Below are 21920 nucleotides of genomic sequence, written 5' to 3'. Positions count from 1 at the left end.
AATCCATCACTATAGAATGTTTATTAAGAGGACTGGAAATAACTTGTGTTCTAACCGTTTTTCAAGAGCACTGAAGGTTCCATAAGTGACCTCAGAATTCCATAAGTGACCTCAGAATTCCATAAGTGACCTCAGAATTCCATAACTGACCTCAGAATTCCATAAGTGACCTCAGAATTCCATAAGTGACCTCAGAATTCCATAACTGACCTCAGAATTCCATAAGTGACCTCAGAATTCCATAAGTGACCTCAGAATTCCATAAGTGACCTCAGAATTCCATAAGTGATCTCAGAATTCCATAACTGACCTCAGAATTCCATAAGTGATCTCAGAATTCCATAAGTGACCTCAGAATTCCATAAGTGACCTCAGAATTACTTCAGTGACCTCAAAATTCCATAAGTGACTTCAATATTCCATATGTGACCTCAATAAGTGACCTCAGAATTCCATGTTACCTCAAAGTTCCATAAGTGACCTTAGAATTCTGTAAGTGACCTCAAAATTCCATGACCTCAAAATTCCATAATATGTGACCCAAACATCTCAGTTCTTTCACAAACATCACAAACTCCATCAAAATACCCCCGTCACAAACCGCCTAACTTCCCCTGACCTGACCTTGACCTGACCCTGAAGCTACCGGAGCCACACCCACACAAGAGTAACAATAGATATATATCTCAGAAAATACTCTTAAAGTCTACCCAAAAAACTACTTGGATCAAAACACTGTGAGTCAGACAGCACCAAAGCCTCTAATGAGCAAGTATATGTGTGTTCCAAGGCTACACATAAGGAAAGACTACTCGCGTATACTCCGTGATCAAGACTAGTATACACAACGCTGCTAGTAATAGTAATAGTAGTGGTAATAGTATAATGAGATAATGACTGTATGTACTGAATAGTCATGTATACGTAGAGATATATTAATGAGGGGTGGAAAGTGGAATCCATTGATATGTATATTGGTGGATTAATAGTTTGATATGTGGACTGGTGGTTATGAGACCTTTGGATGTTGTTGTTATTGTTATTATTAGTAGTAATGGTGGTAGTGGTAGTAGTAGTAGTAGTAGTAGTAGTAGTAGTAGTAGTAGTAGTAGTAGGAGTAGGAGGAGGAGGAGGAAAGAATAAATGGGGGAAGAAAATTAGTAGAGGTGAAGGAAGGAAGAAGAGAAGGGAGGAGAGAAGAAAGGAGGAAGAAAGGAGGAAGGGAGAGAAAAGAGGGAGGGAGGAGGAGGAGGATAAGGAGGAGGACTGTAATATAGTAGAAGTAGTAGAGTTAAAAGAAGAACCACCTGCCCAATAACGAACCAATTCTCACCTGTAATCAACCACAATCTACCAGGTAACTACTCAACCAACATCCTCAGGTCTTGTAACCCAAAAGTTCACCAAAACACGTACAAAAAGACTAACAATAATAATAATAACAATAATAATAATAATAATAACAATAATAATAATGATAATAATAATAATGATAAAAATAATTGGAGATCAAAAAACATCTTAGTAAATATACTTATTGATAAAAAGACTAATATAATGTGTGACTGTTTCTGTGTACGTTTCTGAACAGTCACACACGTACACACGTACACACACACACACATACACGTACACGGCCCCCGCCTGTACTCGTGGTATGTGATTTTTTTTTTTTTAATCAGTGCAGGCCGCCGTGGGGTGGGGGGGGAGGGGGGGCAGGGAGGGGGCAGGAGGGGGGTGTATATATTTTTTTTAGGGGGACAAACAAACAAACAAACAAACAGAGAGAACGAGACGCAAAGATTAAGACGAAGAAGAAAAACAAGAAAAAAAGACAAAAAATAAGTTAGTCCCTCCTTTCCGTTTTCTTTGGTGTTAATTAAAAACAACAACAACAACAACATTCTTGGTATCTTCTTTTCATTCTCATCTTTTCGAATTTCCTTTTGTTTTCATCTTTTTCTTCAATCATCAAAAAAATTATCAAAACAAAAGAGAATCGTGATCAAAAACTATAAAGAAAACAACCAAACAATCAAGCATAAAAAAATATAAGTGAAAGAATCGCTCGGCTTTTTTTTTTCCAGCCGTTTATAAATATCCTTTTCTTGAGGCCCGGAGGAAGGGAGAAGAGGGAGGGAGAAAGGGAGGGAAGGGAGAAAAGGAGGAGAGTTTAAAGCCAAGGCAAGGCAGGGAGGAGGAAGGGAGGAAAGAAGAAAGGGAGGAAGAAAATTAGAAGAGATGAAAGACAGGAGGGAGAGAAAAGAGGGAGGGAGGAAGGGAGGAAGGGAGGAGGAGATGAGAAAGGAGGAATGGAGAGAAAAGGGAGGGAGGGAGAGAAAAAGGAGAGTTTAAAGCCAACACAAGGCAGGGAGGAGGAGGAGGAGGAGGAGGAGGAAGGGAGGAAAGAAGAAAAGGGGAAGAAAAAAAGTAAAGAGATGGAGGAAGAAGGAAGGGAGAGAAGAAGGGAGGAGGAGGAAGAGGAAGAAAGGAGTAAAAAAGAAGATAGGGAGTTAAGAAAGGAAGGAGAAAGGGAGAGAAGAAAAAGGGAGAAGGAGATAAGAAAGAAGGAAGGGAGAGAAGAAAAAGGGAGAAGGAGATAAGAAAGAAGGAAGAAAGGAGGAAGGGAAAGAAGGGAGAAGATAAGAAAGAATGGAGAAAGGGAGAGAAGGAACGGAGGAAAGAATTAAAGAAGATATGGAGCAGAGAAGGAACAAGGGAGAAGGAAAAAAAAGGGAGAGAAAAGGGAGGAGAGAAAGGAATGCATACTAAGAAAAAGGAGGGAGAGGAGAAGAGATAAAACAAAAAATAAAAAAGAATAGAAAGAAGAAGAGGAAGAGAGAGAGAGAGAGAGAGAGAGAGAGAGAGAGAGAGAGAGAGAGAGAGAGAGAGAGAGAGAGAGAGAGAGAGAGAGAGAGAGAGAGAGAGAGAGAGAGAGAGAGAGATTACAGTAGAAGAAATCCAGAGAAACAGACCCCACAGAGAGAGAGAGAGAGAGAGAGAGAGAGAGAGAGAGAGAGAGAGAGAGAGAGAGAGAAAGTGGAGATAGAAAAATTGAGTAAAGGAGGAGAAAGAGAGAGAAAAAGAGAGATAGGACTGAATAAAGGAAGTTGAAATTGAAAGAGAAATAAAGATGGAAATTGGAAAGGAAACGAAGATTGGAATTGAAAGAAAAATAGAGGATAGATTGAGTGAAGGAAATGGAGATATAAATTGAATAAGAAATGGGGGAGAGAAAGGGGAGAGAGGAAGAGAAGAGATGAAGGGGAAGGAACCTACATTTCCTCCTGTTGTGAGGGAGGAAAAGGCGGGAGGGAGCGAGGGAGGGAGGGAGGGAGAAAACAACTATCTGGTGAAAGAGGAAAAAGGGAAATGCGACCATTGACAGTGTGTGTGTGTGTGTGTGTGTGTGTGTGTGTGTGTGAGCTCGCTGAGGAAAAAGGTGTAAGAAAAATTCTGAATTCCTTACCATATTTCAAAAACTTTTCGGAAAATGTGTGTGTGTGTGTGTGTGTGTGTGTGTGTGTGTGTGTGTGAGTGTGTGTGTGTGTAATTCACCATGGTCTGATCACGCTCTGAGCTCGCGATCCTCAGTCCGAATGACCTTTGGAACTCTGGTGACGGGTCTTCAGGTATATTTATCAATGTGTGTGTGTGTGTGTGTGTGTGTGTGTGTGTACACATGCGGGCATGCACAAGACAGCCATGCACGGGCCTGACCCTCGTCTGTGTGTGGCGGGGCCGCGCCGGGGACTGGGGGGTGGGGGGGTGGGGAGGGGGTGGGGTGTGTGTGTGTGGGAGGCAGCATGGGGTGGTGGGTGGGGGGGAGGGGTGGGGCTGGCGGGGCGTGGTGGGCGGCCCCGCCAGCCAGCAGCAGGGCAGGGCGGGGCGGGGCGGGGCGTGGGGCCTACTTGAGGAGGGCGTGGTGGCGTAGCAGGCCGCGTCGAACAGCTGGTGGTCGGAGGGCGGCGACTCCCGCTCCCCCAGGTCCAGGCGGCACCCGCGGCCCCCGCCGCCGCCCCCCCCGCCCAACACACTCATGGCCGACCGGGACGGGGTGAGGCGGTGCGGGCGGGGCGCCTCACCCTCGGACTGGAAGCCGTCGGCGTACCCGCCGGAGGGTTCCCCCCCCTGGAGGGCCCCCCCGCCGAGGGCCCCCCGCAGGAACTGGTCGAGCGCCCCGCCCCGGGCCGCCCCGCGGGGCCACGCCTGCTCCGGGGAGGCCGTCGGGGAGTCGCCGCCTGCCATGGGCTGCAGCATTTTCTTAAGAGTATTGCTATCGAGGGCCAGCGCGGCGTCTTCACCTTTGGTCACGTCGTCCGTGCTGCGGGAGCGCGCGCGCCGCCGCAGCGCGTCGCCCTCCCGCACCGTGTCCATCTCCGAGTAGTCCACGCTCTTGGAGGACAGCTCCCGCCGCGCCGCGCGGCCCCCCGGCCCCGCGCGGCTCTCGCGGCCCCCGCCCCCCCCGCCCGCCTCGGGGCCGCCGCCGCCGCCCGCCGCCGCCGCCGAGGCAGCCGTGGCGGCGGCGGAGGCGGCGGCAGCTTCCTCCTTGCGGGAGAGCGGGGCGGCGGCGGCCTTGTGGTGCAGCGAGGCGTGGGAGGCGTGGTGGGAGGGCGGCTGGCGGGGGTCCCGGCCCAGCTTCATGGTGGAGTAGGTGTCCGCGCCGCCGCGCCGCGCCGCCATGCTGTCCCCCGCCGCAGTCTGCGTGGGGGCGGCGGCGGCGGCCTGCGTGGCGACGGCTCCGTGCCCCGCGGGGCGCGCCGCGGTGCCCTCCACCACGCCGCGGCCACCCTGGGTCCGCGGCAGCGTGGACGCCCCTGCGGCACACAGACACACGATTAGGGCACCAGGGACACACACACACACACACACACACACATGCACATACACATACACACGCACATACACACATATATATATACACACACACATATATATGTATACACACACACACACACACACACACACACACACACAAGAGTGAACACTAAGGCACAACACCCCGCCCCCCACAGCCCCCGAGGGAGGAGGCCTGTTAGTGGACACACACACAGGGTTAGTGATCCCAATATTCCCCTGTCTCCCCCCCCCCCCCCCCCCAGCACCCACAGAGCAGCGGCAGGTTATCGTAGACCCCCGTGTGTGTCTCCGGGGGCATGGCACCCCTGCTCTCCCCTCCCTCAGGGGCGTCGGCCTCGTGTCCTGCAATAGAGAGTTATGCCTCAGCGGGGGGAGGGGCACACACACACACACACACGGGGGAGGGGTACACAGGGGGGTGGGGGCACAACACAGCTAGGGACATAATTACCGGTGGAGGTGAATTTTGGCGAGCCCGCTGCGGGGAGACACACGGGTTAGCGGATTGTGAGGGCGGGGCGTGGGAGGGCGTGGGGCCGCCGGCACACGCCACCTGTGTGCACCTCAGCGCCGCGCCATCAGTACATGCACACACACACACCCGTACACACGCACACACACACAGCCACTCATTCACAACACACACTCTCACACTTTGAATCAAGGTCTAGTATACTTCTATCTCACTCTATGTGTTTCCCAGTCCATCAAACTGCATGATCTACTTATCTATCATAATACACTATCATCTACCCACTGATCTACACCCGCTGATGAACATGTATCAACGTGTATGTGTGTTAATCATCATTATAATTTATTAATACATTATTCCTGCATCATTTATGTCACTGTCTGTCTATCTATCTATCTATCCATGTCTGTCTACTTATATGTATCAGCTCCAAACACACAAACATACACACATACACTCCTTATAATCAGCACCAACATTATTATCAGCAATATTAATCATCATCATAATAACAACAATAATAATAATAATAATAATAATAATAATAATAATAATAATAATAATAATATATCACACGTTACCTGCTCGCTTCTGTGTACAGGTAAAGTAATTAATTAATGAACATACCTCACACCACACCTGAGAGAGAGAGAGAGAGAGAGAGAGAGAGAGAGAGAGAGAGAGAGAGAGAGAGAGAGAGAGAGAGAGAGAGAGAGAGAGAGAGAGAGAGAGAGAGATAACATCGTATAACCATTTCTCAGGACACGATATTCTGCTAACGAGAATCTTCACCTCCTGTCGCTACCTGCCAGTACCTGTGACTTTTTCTGCTTAATACATATACCTACTGACTTGACTTTCAATTTCTGCTTTCGTTAATTAATTTCTGCTTCTGGTAAGGATATTCTGACCTGCTAGAAATGAGGTCAGTTCTGCTAACGAGATACTTCACCTGCTGACCTATACCTGTGACTTCCTGCTTGTTAAATTTACCTGACTTGCAATTCCTGCTTTCCTTAATTCATTTCTGCTTCTGGTAAGGATATTCTGACCTGCTAGAGATGAGGTCAGTTCTGCTAACGAGATATTTCACCTGCTGTCGCTACCTGCTCATACCTGTGACTTCCTGCTTATCAAATTTCCCTGACTTTCAATTCCTGCTTTCCTTAATTAGTTTCTTCGATTTTCCAACCTCCTGGCAATGTTTATTTTCTGGTGGGTTGTAAGCAGAAGCGGGTTGGTCTGATGGATGGAAAACGGGGTGACCTTTCCCAGTGGTGACCCCAATAATCTTTTAGCATTTGCATTAAAGGCGAAGGAACAGCCGGCCTGCCTGACCTTTCCTCTGCGCGATCTTGGTGTCCGCTGCACCAAGTAAACTTTCCATAAACAAGACTAACCTGTTGATTGGCCCTACCTGTGTCTGGTAAACTAACTCTGCTTCTTAACTTTCTCTACCTGTCACCCACAGAAGACTAACCTGTTGATTGGCCCTACCTGTGTCTGGTAAACTAACTCTGCTTCGTAACTTACTCTACCTATCACCCACAGAAGACTAACCTGTTGATTGGCCCTACCTGTGTCTGGTAAACTAACTCTGCTTCGTAACTGACTCTACCTATCACCCAAAGAAGAGACCAACCTTGATTTGGACTCACTGTGAAATCACTGTAAACCTACTCTGCTTCTCTACCCTACAGGGCGTGTCTGGTAAACTAACTCTGCTTTATAACTGACTCTACCTATCACCCAAAGAAGACTAACCTGTTGACTGACTCTACTCGTGTCTGGTAAACTAACTGCTCCTTAACTGACTCTCATCACGTAAACTCATCCTAAAGAAGAGTAAACTGTTGACTGACTCTACTTCTGCTAATACAAACAGATGTGAATTAGGGACACAAGCTCACCTCACAACCTCAGAATCTCAGTTTGGTGGAACAGTCTGAGTTTTGCAAGGCTCTCACAACACACCACAAAGAACATTCTGACATTAACCCAAAACTCAACCATGAACCCAAACCCTGAAACCTTTGTAACTTAAAACCATGCCAACCGCCTAACCTTCAAATATACCAAACCTCGAATATCCACCTATTAATGGAGTGCCAAGAACCTATATTTACCTAACCTATGGACCTGTTGGCATTAAAGAAGGGAGTCAAACAGGGAAGGGTTGTATTAAGGGGGGACTCTACTGGTACAAGGCTTCAAGGTAAAATCTATGGTAATATAATCAAATTGGTGGACATTGCGTAAAAAAAAAATGGGATAGGCCTAATAGGGAAAATTGTGGCTATTCTTCTCTTATGGGAGTGGGGAGTTTTTTTTTTTCAGCTAAAAAAAAAAAAATAGGGGAACAAAAATCAACGTTCAACTTATGGGAAAAAAAGAATGAGAGAAACAGACAGACAAACAGACAGAGAGACACCTCACGTACCTCTGTATCTGGGGTCCTGCGCACGTAGTCTGGCGTACTGCTCAGCCGTCATACACGTGCACTGGGGTTCGCGTGCACGGCTGGGGGAGGCCGGGGTGGACACGGGCTTCCTCCTCCCCTTGACCTTGCCCCCGCCCCCGCCCCCTCCCCCGCCCCCCCGCACCGGCTCCAGCTTGAGGGAGTACGAGGAGGATGCCTTGCGTGAAAACTTGAAGGAGGGAGACTGGAAGAGAAGGAGCAGGAATGAGGGAGGGGGAGGAGGGGAGGGGAGGGGTGTGAGAGGAGGAGGAGATGAGTGGGGGAGGGGAGAGGAGAAGAAGATGAGGGGTGTGTGAGAAGGGGGAGATGAATGTGGTGAGGAAGGGAGGGAAGGTGATGTGGAAGAGATGAGTGGGGGAGGAGGAGGAGGGGAGGGGAGATGAAGCGGAGAAGGTGAGGGGGAGATGAGTGGGGTGAGGAGGGGAGGGGAGGAGATGAGGAGAAAGGGGAGGGTGTGTGAGGAGGAGGAGGAGGAGGAGGAGATGAGCGGGGTGAGGAACAGGAAGGAGACGAGGGGAGATTGAGGGGGGAGATTAAAATGGAGGTGAGGGGAGATGAAAGGAAGGACATGAGGGGAGAGAGTAAGGGAGATGAGGGAGAAGAGGGAGATGTGGGGAGATAAAAAATGGAGGATATGAAGAAGGTGCGAGGAGGGAGAAAATAAGGTGTCAGGGAGATAAAGAAGAAGATGGGAAGGGAGAGAGAGAGAGAGAGAGAGAGAGAGAGAGAGAGAGAGAGAGAGAGAGAGAGAGAGAGAGAGAGAGAGAGAGAGAGAGAGAGAGAGAGAGAGAGAGAGAGAGAGAGAGAGAGAGAGAGAGAGGAAAGGGAAAGAAGATAGGGATGAAGGAGAGAGATAAGCAAATGGAGATTAAAAAGGGGAGGAAGTGAAGATAAAAGAAGAAGGTTGATTGAAAGAGGAAGAGGAGGAGGAGGAGGAGGAGGAGGAGGAGGAGGAGGAGGAGGAGGAGGATGGCAAGAGGGTACAGGGGATGTATATATTGCATTTCTCTCTCTCTCAAACACACACAAAGGCACAAAACGCTGCCTAAAAAAAAAACATCGGAAAAATTAGTTAAAGAAGATAGAGCGAGAGAGAGAGAGAGAGAGAGAGAGAGAGAGAGAGAGAGAGAGAGAGAGAGAGAGAGAGAGAGAGAGATATACACACCGGCACCAGTTCGTTTGTTGGTGAGCGCCGTTTGGCAATCCATAGCAGAGGGTTCAACATGGTGACCTAATTTGACCCTTTAAAACAATAATAATAATAATAATAATAATAATAATAATAATAATAATAATGATAATAATAACAACAAAAACAACATATACAGTGGTAGGAAAAGACCACACACACACACACACACACACACATACACACACACACACAGACGAAAAATAGTTTTAGAAATATACGTATGTAGCAAGAGAGTGGTTTTAAAGGAGAGAGAGAGAGAGAGAGAGAGAGAGAGAGAGAGAGAGAGAGAGAGAGAGAGAGAGAGAGTTCAGTTCTCTTCTCCCTCCTCCAAAGTAATGACACAGTAACAAGTGATCTCTCCCTTTATGGCTCTTTCCCTCCCTGGCGGCGGGCGGCGCGTGCTGCCCCTCCGTGCCCCGGGACCCCTTGCCCTGGCCGCCCCGGGGCTACACGTGAAAGAAGATCAACCCAACTTATCTTCACCCGGTCGGGGAATCGAGCCCCGGTCCTTCTGGTTGTGAGGCAGACGCTCTAACCACTGAGCTACCGGACCGTGTAGTCCAGGCCGTGTGTGTAGTCTAGTAGGCTACGTAATGACCTCACCACAGCTACCCACCCCAGTCTGATGACCTCACCTGACCCAGCTTGTGTTGTCTTGTCCTCAGAGAGAGAGAGAGAGAGAGAGAGAGAGAGAGAGAGAGAGAGAGAGAGAGAGAGAGAGAGAGAGAATGTGTTCCGATAATTAATTTGCACAGGATTAAGAGAAATACAAGATAAATATGTGAAGAGCGGGATGATATTAATGTGGAGAAGAAAACGGGAAATGTGACGAGAGGAATTAAGGAACCCAAACTAAACGAGAAGAAGAGAAGAACAAGAACAAGAAGAACAAAACGAAAATAACAAAGAACAAGACGAAAGAGAAGAAAAAGAAGAAGAAGAAGATGAAGAAGAAGAGAAAGACCAAGAAAAACAAGACAAAAAGGAACAAGAACAAGACAAAAAAGAAGAAGAAAAGAAAGAACAAGAAAAACAAGACAAAAATTAACAAGAAAAAGACGAAAAAGATGAACAAAAACAAGAACAGGAACAAGAAAAAGAACAAAAACAAAAAAGAAGAAGAATCAGAATCAGAAGAAGAAAACGAGGAACAAGAAGAACAAGACGACAATTAACAAGACGAAAAAGATGAAAAAAAAGGAAACAGAAAAGGAACAAACAAAAAAAAAAAGAAGAATCAGAATCAGAATCAAAATAAAAAGAAGAAGAAGAAGAAGAAGAAGAAGAAGAGGAACAAGAAGAACAAGACAAAAATTAACAAGACGAAAAAGATGAAAAAAAAGGAAACAGAAAAGGAACAAACAAAAAAAAAGAAGAATCAGAATCAGAATCAAAATAAAAAGAAGAGGAAGAAGAGGAGGAGGAGGAGGAGGAGGAGGAGGAGGAGGAGGAGGCAGCAAATAACCTCTGCCCGCCCACACCAACCTCCATTTGACCACTTTAATAGATAGATAACCCGCCGAAGGTCAAAGAGGCAGCCGGAAAAGGTCACACACACACACACACACACACACACAGACACACACAGACACACACACACAGACACACGCACACACACACACTTACATGAGTCCCTCCTATCATGTTTTCAATTTTAAGATCAAAGGATAGATATGAAAAAAAAAAGTTAAACACACACACACACACACACACACACACACACACACACACACACACACACACACACACACACACACACACACACACACACGCACATACACACACACGTACACACATACATACACACGTTCCTAATTCTGACATAATACTTAAAACCTGAAGAGAGAGAGAGAGAGAGAGAGAGAGAGAGAGAGAGAGAGAGAGAGAGAGAGAGAGAGAGAGAGAGAGAGAGAGAGAGAGAGAGAGAGAGAGACCTAAAGAAGATACCACACGAATATATCATTTTTTTTGTTTTCCCAAGAGAGTCGAGAGAGGAGGAGGAGGAGGAGGAAGGAAGGAAGGAAGGAAATTAAGCACAGAATAAAAGAGAAAGAAAAAGCAATAATAAAACAGAAGAAGAAGAAGAAGAAGAAGAAAAGGAAGAAGAAGAAGAAGAAGAAGAAGAAGAAAAGGAAGAAGAAGAGGAAGAAGAAGAGAGAAAAAAAGAAAACCAATTACAGAGGAAATCCATCACACACACACACACACACACACACACACACACACACACACACACACACACACACACACACACACACACACACACACACACACACACACACACACACACACACCTAAGAATTCGAAACAAACAAGAAAACAAATCAAAACAAGACCAAATCAGCTAAAACAAAAAAGAAAAAAAAAAAGAAAAAAAAATCAGGCAACCATCTTCCCATTTTCTTTAAACAAACAGAAGCAAATCCGTTTTCTTTCACTTTAAAACACTTAGAATATGTGTGTATGTATGTATGTATGTGTGTGTGAGTGTGTGTGTGTGTATGTCACTGGGGAACACACGCGCGCACTCCACACTCCACGACGGCCACGCACACACTGACACGCACACACGCACACGCACACACGCACACATATGATGAACAGAAAACGGGACAAAGCACCACAGAAAACGAGCTCAGCAAGACGGGTTACTGTGTTAATATTTCAGTGCATCGCTTAAAGGGAGAGGTACACACACACACACACACACACACACACACACACACACACACACACACACACACACACCTTGATATCTGCACACACACACACACACACACACACACACACACTTAAAACACATATACATAATACATATACATACACACACACAAACTTATGGAAAACGTTGAAAAATATTAAGATAGACGAAGATAGATACACCAGCCTTCTCTCTCTCTCTCTCTCCTGAAAACGCACTAAATAACACTAAAACGAATTAATTACTTGGTTTCTAAAATGCCTGGTATCGACAAGAGCTAAAGAGGATGGTTCGCAAGACGCACACTCCCCTGACGTTTACGTGTTTCTAGGTTCATGGTAGAAACGATGGAAAACTAGAAATACCCACAACTCTAACTAAAGCCTTGTCAAATATGTGTTTCTAGGTCATAGGGGCATAAAACTACTACTGGAAATGCCCACAACTCTAACTAAAGCCTTGTCAAATATGTTTCCAGGTCATAGGGGCATAAAACTACTACTGGAAATGCCCACAACTCTAACTAAAGCCTTGTCAAATATGTGTTCCTAGGTCATAGGGGCATAAAACTACTACTGGAAATGCCCACAACTCTAACTAAAGCCTTGTCAAATATGTTTCCAGGTCATAGGGGCATAAAACTACTACTGGAAATGCCCACAACTCTTACGAAAGCCTTGTCAAATATGTGTTTCTAGGTCATAGGGTCATAAAACTACCCCTGGAAATGCCCACAACTCTAACTAAAGCCTTGTCAAATATGTGTTTCTAGGTCATAGGGGCATAAAACTACTACTGGAAATGCCCACAACTCTTACGAAAGCCTTGTCAAATATGTGTTTCTAGGTCATAGGGGCATAAAACTACTACTGGAAATGCCCACAACTCTAACTAAAGCCTTGTCAAATATGTGTTCTTGGACTTCGAAATGTCTTACAATACGACCCATAGACAGACAGACACGCTTTCCATACCCTTTTCACATCCTCAGAAACAAAGAAACAGGAAATGAGAGAAGAAAAGAGAAGAGGAAGAAGAGAGGAAGGAGGAGGAGGAGGACGCACTACCCACCTCAGCATTGAACTCAACTCCCAGTCCACTTAAACCACATTCTCTAAATCCCTTCCACACCATTTCCACTTCTCTCCACATCCTTTTTCACACCCTTTCAGAACCACATCACCAACACGAGAGAGAGAGAGAGAGAGAGAGAGAGAGAGAGAGAGAGAGAGAGAGAGAGAGAGAGAGAGAGAGAGAGAGAGAGAGAGAGAGAGAGAGAGAGAGAGAGAGAGAGAGAGAGAGAGAGAGAGAGGAAAGAAGAAGAGAGAAGCACTAGCCATTAAAACACACACACACACACACACACACACACACCAACTTGAGAGAAGAAAAGAGAGGAGAGAGAAAGAAGAGGAAGAAGAGGAGGAGGAGGAGGAGGAGATAGTACCCACACACTCACACCTCTCCGTCTACCTACACTAACTAACCCAAGGGAAGAGGAAAGAGAAGAGAGAGAAGAAGAGAAGGGAAGAAACAGAGAAGAAGGAGACACTATTTTATCAACGTCATCAAATTATCGTACTCAAAAAACATCGCATCAATCACTTCCAGGGCTCGAAACTTTAATACCCCCACTTTTTTTTTTTTTTTTTTTTTTTTTACAGCAAAGGAGACAACACAAGGGCACACAAAAAAGGAAACGATAAAAAAAAAAGCCCGCTACTCGCTGCTCCTGTTATCGAAATGCCAGTTAACCAGTAGCAGTGATGGGCCAAATTTGTGGCTTTACCGTGTAGCAGTGACGGGGCAAATTTGTGGCTTTACCGTGTAGCAGCGACGGGCCAAATTTGTGGCTTTACCGTGTAGCAGCGACGGCCAAAATATTTGGCTTTACCGTGTAGCAGCGACGGGCCAAATTTGTGGCTTTACCGTGTAGCAGCGACGGGGCAAATTTGTGGCTTTACCGTGTAGCAGTGACGGGCCAAATTTGTGGCTTTACCGTGTAGCAGTGACGGGGCAAATTTGTGGCTTTACCGTGTAGCAGCGACGGGCCAAATTTGTGGCTTTACCGTGTAGCAGCGACGGGGCAAATTTGTGGCTTTACCGTGTAGCAGCGACGGGCCAAATTTGTGGCTTTACCGTAGCAGCGACGGGCAAATTTGTGGCTTTACCGTGTAGCAGCGACGGGCAAATTTTTGGCTTTACCGTAGCAGCGACGGGCCAAATTTGTGGCTTTACCGTAGCAGCGACGGGCAAATTTGTGGCTTTACCGTAGCAGCGACAGGGCAAATTTGTGGCTTTACTGTAGCAGTGATGGGCCAAATTTGTGGCTTTACCGTGTAGCAGCGATGGGCAAATTTGTTTTACCGTAGCAGTGGGCAAATTTGTGGCTTTACCGTAGCAGTGACGGGCAAATTTGTGGCTTTACCGTGTAGCAGTGACGGGCAAATTTGTGGCTTTACCGTAGCAGTGACGGGGCAAATTTGTGGCTTTACCGTGTAGCAGTGACGGGCAAATTTGTGGCTTTACCGTAGCAGTGACGGGCAAATCTGTGGCTTTACCGTAGCAGTGACGGGCCAAATTTGTGGCTTTACCGTAGCAGTGACGGGCAAATTTGTGGCTTTACCGTGTAGCAGTGACGGGCCAAATTTGTGGCTTTACCGTGTAGCAGTGACGGGCCAAATTTGTGGCTTTACCGTGTAGCAGCGACGGGCCAAATTTGTGGCTTTACCGTGTAGCAGTGACGGGCCAAATTTGTGCCATGATATAAACCCCAAAAAATAGATGATACATAATCTGATCACAAATGCTTTGATATATATTATGAAATGGTTTGTGTGAGGGGTGATTTTCCTCATTTTTCTCGCTTGGAGGGACCATTAAGAAACATGATCCCCGCTGCTACCCCCGGGTTAAAACTATCATTAAAATCATTACTGGCGTCTACTTGTGATACCCATGACTCAGGACCCGGAGACTACAATATACTAAGTGACTGACTCCTATAATATGGGTACGCTGGGCCCACTACCCTTCCCCTCCTCCCCCCAAAACCCACTACCCCCCAAAAAAACAACACTACCCTCCCCCCCTCCCTTCCCCAAGGTCCCCAAACACAGCATTTATTCTACTTACACAACATTCTCGGAACTGCTTGGCGTCGATGGGCGAGGTGAAATTGAGCCCCCAAGTGTCGCTGGTGGCCGGGTCCTTCCAGTACACGAAACACTCCGAGGCCTGACCGATCCTGGTGCCTGGGGGGAGTGGAAGAGTGGTTGTGATGATTGCTGGAGATATTGATAAGTAAAAAGTGGTATGGGAGGAGAAAGAACGGAGAAAAGGGAGCGTAGGGAATAGGGGGAGAGGAGAGAGAGAATTGGGAGGGTAGGAGAGTGGAGAGAAAGAGGATAGGGAGGGGGAGGATGAGTGAAACGGAGGAATAAAGAGAGAGGAAAGAGAGGGTTGGGAGGGGAGGAGAGGAGAGAGAATTGGGAGGTTAGGAGAGTGGAGAGAAAGAGGATAGGGAGGGGGAGGATGAGTGAAACAGAGGAGGGTTGGGGGGATAGGAGAGGGGACAGAAAGAGGGTAGCGAGGGGGGAGGAGTGGAGAAACGGAGGGGGAAAGAGAGAGAAGGGAGAGAGAGAGAGAGAGAGACGGGGTTCAGAGTTAAGGAAGAAGGGACAAAAACATTACTCACTGATTAATATTTACTGCTCCTTTGAATATTGAGACGTCCTTAAGGTATACAATCACCCCTTGATAGAATAACATTGTAAGCAAAATTTGAATGGGAAGGGAGTGTTAGTAAGAACATTTGGGCATTTGGTTATAACACATCAATAGCCGTGATGTTGGAAATAATTGGAGGATTAGGATAGGAACGGGCTTAAAAGGATTAGTGGGGTTACAAGAGGACCGCAATAGGATTAGGACTATTAGGAGAGGATTAGAGGAGAATCAAGGGGGTTACAAGAGGATTAGCATAGGATTAGGGAATTAGAAGGAGATTGATAAGACCGGACATGGAAATTACAGGGGAGAAAAGTAGGAGCAGACTATATGTTGTGTTTCCTCTCCCCAATGCTCTTTATCTCCCCTAGCCTCCCCTCTCTCTCCCCTCCCTGCCCACACCCTACCCTCTCTTCTCCCCATTCTTATACCCTTCCATACTGTCTCTCCCCCTCCCCTACTCTCTTTATCTCCCCTCTCCTCCTTCCCTCCTAGCCATCTCTCTATCTCCCCTCCCTTCCCACACCCTACCCTCTCTTCTCCCCATTCTTACACCCCTTCCATACCATCTCTCTCCCCATCTATTCTTCCATCCTCCCTACCCTCTTTATCTCCCTTCTCCTCCTACCCTCCTAACCATCTCTCTCTCCCCTCCCCTCCAACACCCTACCTACTCTTCTCCCCATTCTTATACCCTTCCATACTGTCTCTCCCTCCATCTCCCCACTCTCTCTCCCTCCCCTACTCTATTTATCTCGTCTCCTCCTACCCTCTGAACCTTCTCCCTCTGCCTCCTCTTCTCCCCATTCTTACACCCATCCATACCGACTCTCTCCCTCCATCTCCCCACTTAACCCCCCCCCCGCTCACCTGGCTGTATGAGTCGCACGTCGAGTATCTTGTCCACCTGTGAGTTGTAGGCGGTGATGTGGAACACGCACTCCGGGGTGTCCTGGATGCAGGTGATGTTGACGGGCACCAGGTCCTCGCTCACCTGCTGCCATTTCACCGTGCCCGACCCCGACGACGACACGTGGAACACCTCCGCCCATAACCTGCAGGGGGAGGGATTGGAATAGGATCAGGGTGGTTAGAAGAGGATTAGGGGAAAATTATGAGCATTAGAGGAGGATTAGAGGGATTTCAAGGGGATTAAGAGCAAGGGGATTAACAGGGGGTGGACTGGAATAGGATCAGGAGGTTAGAAGAGCATTAGAACGTGGAACACCTCCGCCCATAACCTGCAGGGGGAGGAGGTGGAGAATTAATGCCGGGAGGTGGATTGAAATAGGATCAGGCTGGTTAAAAGAGGATTAGAGGAGGATTACGAGCATTGAGGATTAGGATAGGAACAGGCTTAAAAGGATTAGTGGGGTTACAAGAGGATTACAATAGAATTAGGAATATTAGGAGATGATTAGAATAGGATTAAGGGAGTTACAAGAGGATTAGCAGAGGATCAGGGAGTTATAAGGAGTAGTGGGATTAGAGAAGAAAAAGGAATAGGAATAGGGGATTGAAATGGATTATAAGAGGATTAGGAGGTTAGCATTAGACGGAAGAGAAGATCATTAGGTGGAGGATTAACAGCTGTAAAAAGGATTAGAAGGGAGAGAAAAGGATTAGAGGGAAGGAGTAGTGGGATTAGAAAAGGAAAAAAAAGAATAGAGGATTGAAATGGATTATAGAGGGTTAGGAGGTTAGCATTTGCAGGAAGAGAAGAGAATTAGGCAGAGGATTAACAACTGTAAAAAGGATTAGAAGGGAGAGAAAAGGGTTAGAGGGAAGAGAAGAGGATTAGGTGGAGGATTAACAGCTGTAAAAAGGATTAGAATGGAGAGAAATGGATTAAACAGGAGAAAAGAGGATTAGGTGGAGGATTAACATCTGTAAAAAGGATTAGAAGGGAGAGAAAAGGATTAGACGAAAGAGAAGAGAATTAGATGGAGGATTAACAGCTGTAAAAAAGATTAGAGGGAAGAGAAGAGGATTAGGTGGAGGATTAACAGTTGTAAAAAGGATTAGAAGGGAGAGAAAAAGATTACAGGGAAGAAAAGAGGATTAGGAAGAAGGGCAGAGGATTAGAGGGAAGAGAACAGGATTGGGGGATTAGAAGTGTTAGGAGAGGATCAGAGGTGGATTGATTGGAACAGAAGACAATTAAAAGAAGACTAGATACATTAGAAGATGATTAGAAGGAATAGATGATAAAAAGATGATTGGAAAATTAGGAAAGAATCATAAGGAAGGAAGGAGGAAGAGAGTAAGTGAAATTGGGTGCGAGAAAACCGAAGACTTTTAGCGGAGGAGGAGGAGGAGGAGGAGGAGGAGGAGAAAGAGGAGGAGGAGCAGGAGGAGGAGCTATAATTGTGGATGTTTTTAATTTCTGTGGATGCGAAAATGAGAGAGAGAGAGAGAGAGAGAGAGAGAGAGAGAGAGAGAGAGAGAGAGAGAGAGAGAGAGAGAGAGAGAGAGAGAGAGAGAGAGAGAGAGAGAGTCGACCCCCTTTAAAGACACAAGATAAGGTTCACTGAGGGTAACCTCTCTCTCTCTCTCTCTGACAAATGGCTGTGAATAATCAAAACACATAAATTTTCATACACAGACAAACAGACAGATAGATAGAGAGAGAGAGAGAGAGAGAGAGAGAGAGAGAGAGAGAGAGAGAGAGAGAGAGAGAGAGAGAGAGAGAGAGAGAGAGAGAGAGAGAGAGAGATAAATAGATAGATAAAAATAAAGGTAGATGAAAAAGAAAAAAAAGATGAAAAAAATAAAGAATAAACAGAAATACACACAAAAAAATGACAAATGACACAAAGAAGAAGAAGAAGAAGAAGAAGAAGAAGAAGAAGAAGAAGAAGAAGAAAAATAAGGATAATTCAATATATAAACAAAACACACACACACACACACACACACACACACACACACACACACACACACACGTTACGTCCCGGAGAGTGAAAGAAAACGTAAATCAATACAGCTCATTTCTAACCATAACTCAAATAAACAAACAAATATAAAAGAGGAAGTGGAATGAGGAGACAAGTGATAAAAAGCTTAGGAGGAGGAGGAGGAGGAGGAGAGGAGGAGAAGGAGGAGGAGGAAGAGGAGAGGAGGAGGAGGATTTGAACAGATGACAAGGGAGATTACAAAAGGATAAACAGGGTATAAAATGAATAAAGAGGAAGAGGGGAAATTGAGGAAGATAAAGGAGGAGGAGGAGGAGAAGGAGGAGGAGGAGGAGGAGGATTGAGAAGAGAGAAAATTTAAAAACGCCAGAACTAGAAAAAAAATAGGAGAAAAGAAGGAAAATAAGGAAGATGGAGAAGGAGGGAAGGAAGAAAAGAAGGAAGAGGAGGAGGAGGAGGAGGAAGACAGAGAGGAGAGAAAATTGATAAAAGAGGAGAGATAAGCAAAATGGAGGGAATGGAAGGAATGGAAAGGAGGAAGGAGAGGAGAGAAAGAAGGAAGAAGGAATGAAAGAAAGAATGGCTGAAGGAAGGAAGGAAGAGAGGAAGGAAGGAGAGAACGAGAAAAGAAGAAAAGGAAGAAGAGGAGAGAAGGAAGGAAGGAAGGAAGAAGGAATATATAGTAAAAAATAAGAAATACAGAAAAATAATAAAAATAACAAAAAACAAGAAAAAACGAAGAAAATAAATAAAAAAAGAAAACAGGACATAATATTTTAGGAGTTACTAAAAAAAAAAAACGTTACAGAAGCAAAAAAAAAAGGAAAATATAAATAAAGAAAACGGGACAAAATATTTTAGGAGTGACTAAAAAACCACATTATAGAAGAAGGAAAAGAAAATAATAATAATAATAATAATAATAATAATAATAATAATAATAATAATAATAATAATAATAATAATAACGTAGATGAATAGAGAAAGTAAGCAAGGAGGTAAACACGGCCACAGAAAACGGAGATCAATAGGCAGTTGTTTTAAAGGGTGACTCTGGGAAACTTAATGGACCTCTGGGCAAGGGAATGAAGGAAGGAGGGAAGGAAGGAAGGAAGGAAGGAAGGAATAGGGAGAGACAAGAGGAGAGGAAAGAGAGAAGGAGGGAAGAGGAAGGAAGACCCACTACCTTACTAAACAAGAATAGGAAGAAGAGAAAGAAGAGAAGGAGGAGAGGAAGGAAGGAAGGGAAGGAAAAAGAAGGAAAAATGACTTATATAGGGAGGAACGAATGACTGGGAAAGAGAAGGAAGACTAAGGGAAGGAAGGACGGAAGGAAGGAAATAAAGAATGAAATATAGATAAAAAGAAAGAAGAAGTATATGAAAGAAGAAGAATAGGTTATATAGGAAGGAAGGAAGGAAGGAAGGAATACATAGATAAAAAAACATAAAATTGATAAAAAAATAAAGATGGAGGAGAAGAAAAAGGAGGAGGAAAAGAGAGGAGAGAGAGAGAGAGAGAGAGAGAGAGAGAGAGAGAGAGAGAGAGAGAGAGAGAGAGAGAGAGAGAGAGAGAGAGAAGATACGAAAAAAAAACTATCAATGAACAAGAATTAAAAGACGACATTTAAATTAACAAAAAATAAATACCAAAGGGATATATTGACAGAAATAGAGTGAGAAACTTAAGCGGAAATATCAACAGTCACAGAAAACGGCGATCAATACGGCGCTTTTGAAGGCAGACTCAACCAAACAACCAAACCTTTGAGAACCCGTTAGATTTAATGCATAACTGATTTTGGAGTTAACGAGAGAGAGAACAGTGAAGGAAGGAGGGATGGAGGGAAGGAAGGAAGGAGGGAGGGAAGAGGAGGAACTGGAGGAAGGAAGTACTGAGGTTTTGCACAGAGGAAGGAAGGGAAGAAGGAAGGAAAGAAGGAGGAAGAAGAGATGGAAGGAAGGAAGGAATGAGAGAAGGAGGGAAGGAAGAGGAAGAACTGAAGGAAGATAAATATTATGGTTTTGCAAGGAGGAAGAAAGGAAGGAAGGAAGGAGACATATTGAAGGAAGAAATAAGCAAAGAAAGGAAAAAAGGAAAGATTAAAGGAAGAAAAGAATGAAGGAAGGATGGAAGGAAGGAAAGAAGGTATGAAGGAAGGAAGGACTGTAGGACTTAATAACCGAAGGAATGAAGGATAGCCTGAAGGACCCCCAACCCCTAAATGAAGGAAGGAAGGAAGGATGTAATAGGAAGGACTGTAGGACTTAATAACCGAACGAGGGATTGAAGGATACCCTGAAGGACTCCCAACCCACCTCAATAAGTGTCCATCTCTCCTTCTCGCAGGATTCCAAGGGGAGTCTTCATAGCGATATCCTGTTTTCTTGATGAGGGGGGCGCAGGAGCAGGATAACTTGTTCCCCATCCTGTAGGAAAGCCAAGGAGTGCAGGACTAACTAAGTGATGGTGGTGGTGGTGGTGGTGCTGTGGTGGTGGTGGTGGTGATGTGGTGGTGGTGGTGTGTGTGTCTACAACTGGTGGCACCTTCCTCCTGCGGCCTCCATGGCTTCCGCTACTACCGCAACACCATCTGAGGAGAGAGGGACAGGTGAGAACGGGGACACCTGAGGACACTAAGGTTGGTATTTTATGAGACTTTCGCTTCCCACATCAGCTATTTCTAAAGGTCAAAGAGAGGGTCAGTCGGGTTATAATGGGTGTTTCTTGAGGTTCACGGCACAGAAGAAGAGTCACAATACCACCAGGGTCATAAAACTACTCCTGGAAATGCCCACAACTCCTACGAAAGCCTTGTCAAATATGTGTTCTTGGGCGGCAAAATGTCTTGTTATACGGCCCTAATAGTTTACATGTGATTAAGAACTGGACAGGTGAGAACACAGATTTACGTATTGGAAAAGGAGCGAAAAATAAGAAAGAGAGAAGGGGGGACAGCTGAGAACACTAATATTTTACGAGAGGGAAGGGGGACAGGTGAGGACATAGATAGTTTACATGTGATTAAGAACTGGACAGGTGAGAACAATGATTTACGCACTGGAAAAGGAGTGAAAATACTACAGAGAAAAGGTGGACAGCTGAGAACACTAATATTTTACGAGTGAAAAAAGGGAGACAGGTGAGAACATTGACAGTTTACATGTGATTAAGAACTGGACAGGTGAGAACAATGATTTACATAGAGGGAAAGGAGCGAAAAATACGAGAAGAGGGACAGGTGAGAACGAGGGACAGTTGAGAACACTAATAGTTTACATGTGATTAAGAACGGGACGGGTGAGAACACTGATTTACATATGGGGTAAGGAACAAAAATTAAGAAAGAGAGAGCGGGGGAACTTTTTTAACTGTACAAGAAAAACAAAACTAACAACAGGTAACCGTATGAAGATTATATAGACCCGAATGTTTGATATAAAGAACGGTATATCATGAACAAACACAGTACCAATGAAATATATAACCACACATAGAAAAGGGAGTCATTTTTACCCTGAAATGTACATATGCTCCACACATCTATATATAAAAAGAATTACACGAAG

The 21920-nt window shown here is 45.3% G+C and overlaps 1 protein-coding gene across 18 annotated transcripts in view; it reads right to left on the bottom strand.

Moving 5' to 3' along the window:
• The window catches only part of LOC126983810 (protein still life, isoform SIF type 1-like), a 192422-nt gene that overhangs the window by 137795 nt on the left and 32707 nt on the right, over window positions 1–21920 (bottom strand). For 14 of the 18 annotated variants that reach the window (XR_007736258.1, XR_007736257.1, XM_050836929.1 and 11 more), the window contains 6 exons: window positions 20670–20944; window positions 16307–16491; window positions 14843–14961; window positions 7776–7998; window positions 5110–5202; window positions 4086–4817 (listed from right to left, as the gene is read on the bottom strand). Coding sequence is in view for 15 of the 18 variants with exons in the window: in XM_050836929.1 (XP_050692886.1) it covers window positions 4086–4817; window positions 5110–5202; window positions 7776–7998; window positions 14843–14961; window positions 16307–16491; window positions 20670–20779 (1462 nt within the window). In the remaining 3 variants the exon portion in view is untranslated. Of the gene's footprint in view, window positions 1–3911; window positions 4025–4085; window positions 4818–5109; window positions 5203–5311; window positions 5339–7775; window positions 7999–14842; window positions 14962–16306; window positions 16492–20669; window positions 20945–21920 lie in introns of those variants that run through there. The other 4 variants (XM_050836935.1, XM_050836937.1, XM_050836936.1 and 1 more) reach the window with 4 other exon arrangements.

This window comes from Eriocheir sinensis, chromosome 54 (genome assembly GCF_024679095.1).
Source record: "Eriocheir sinensis breed Jianghai 21 chromosome 54, ASM2467909v1, whole genome shotgun sequence".
In the NCBI taxonomy this organism is placed as follows: Eukaryota; Metazoa; Arthropoda; class Malacostraca; order Decapoda; family Varunidae; genus Eriocheir; species Eriocheir sinensis.
The sequence above is the reverse complement of the archived record's forward strand: the minus strand, read 5'-3'. Positions and strand labels throughout refer to the sequence as shown.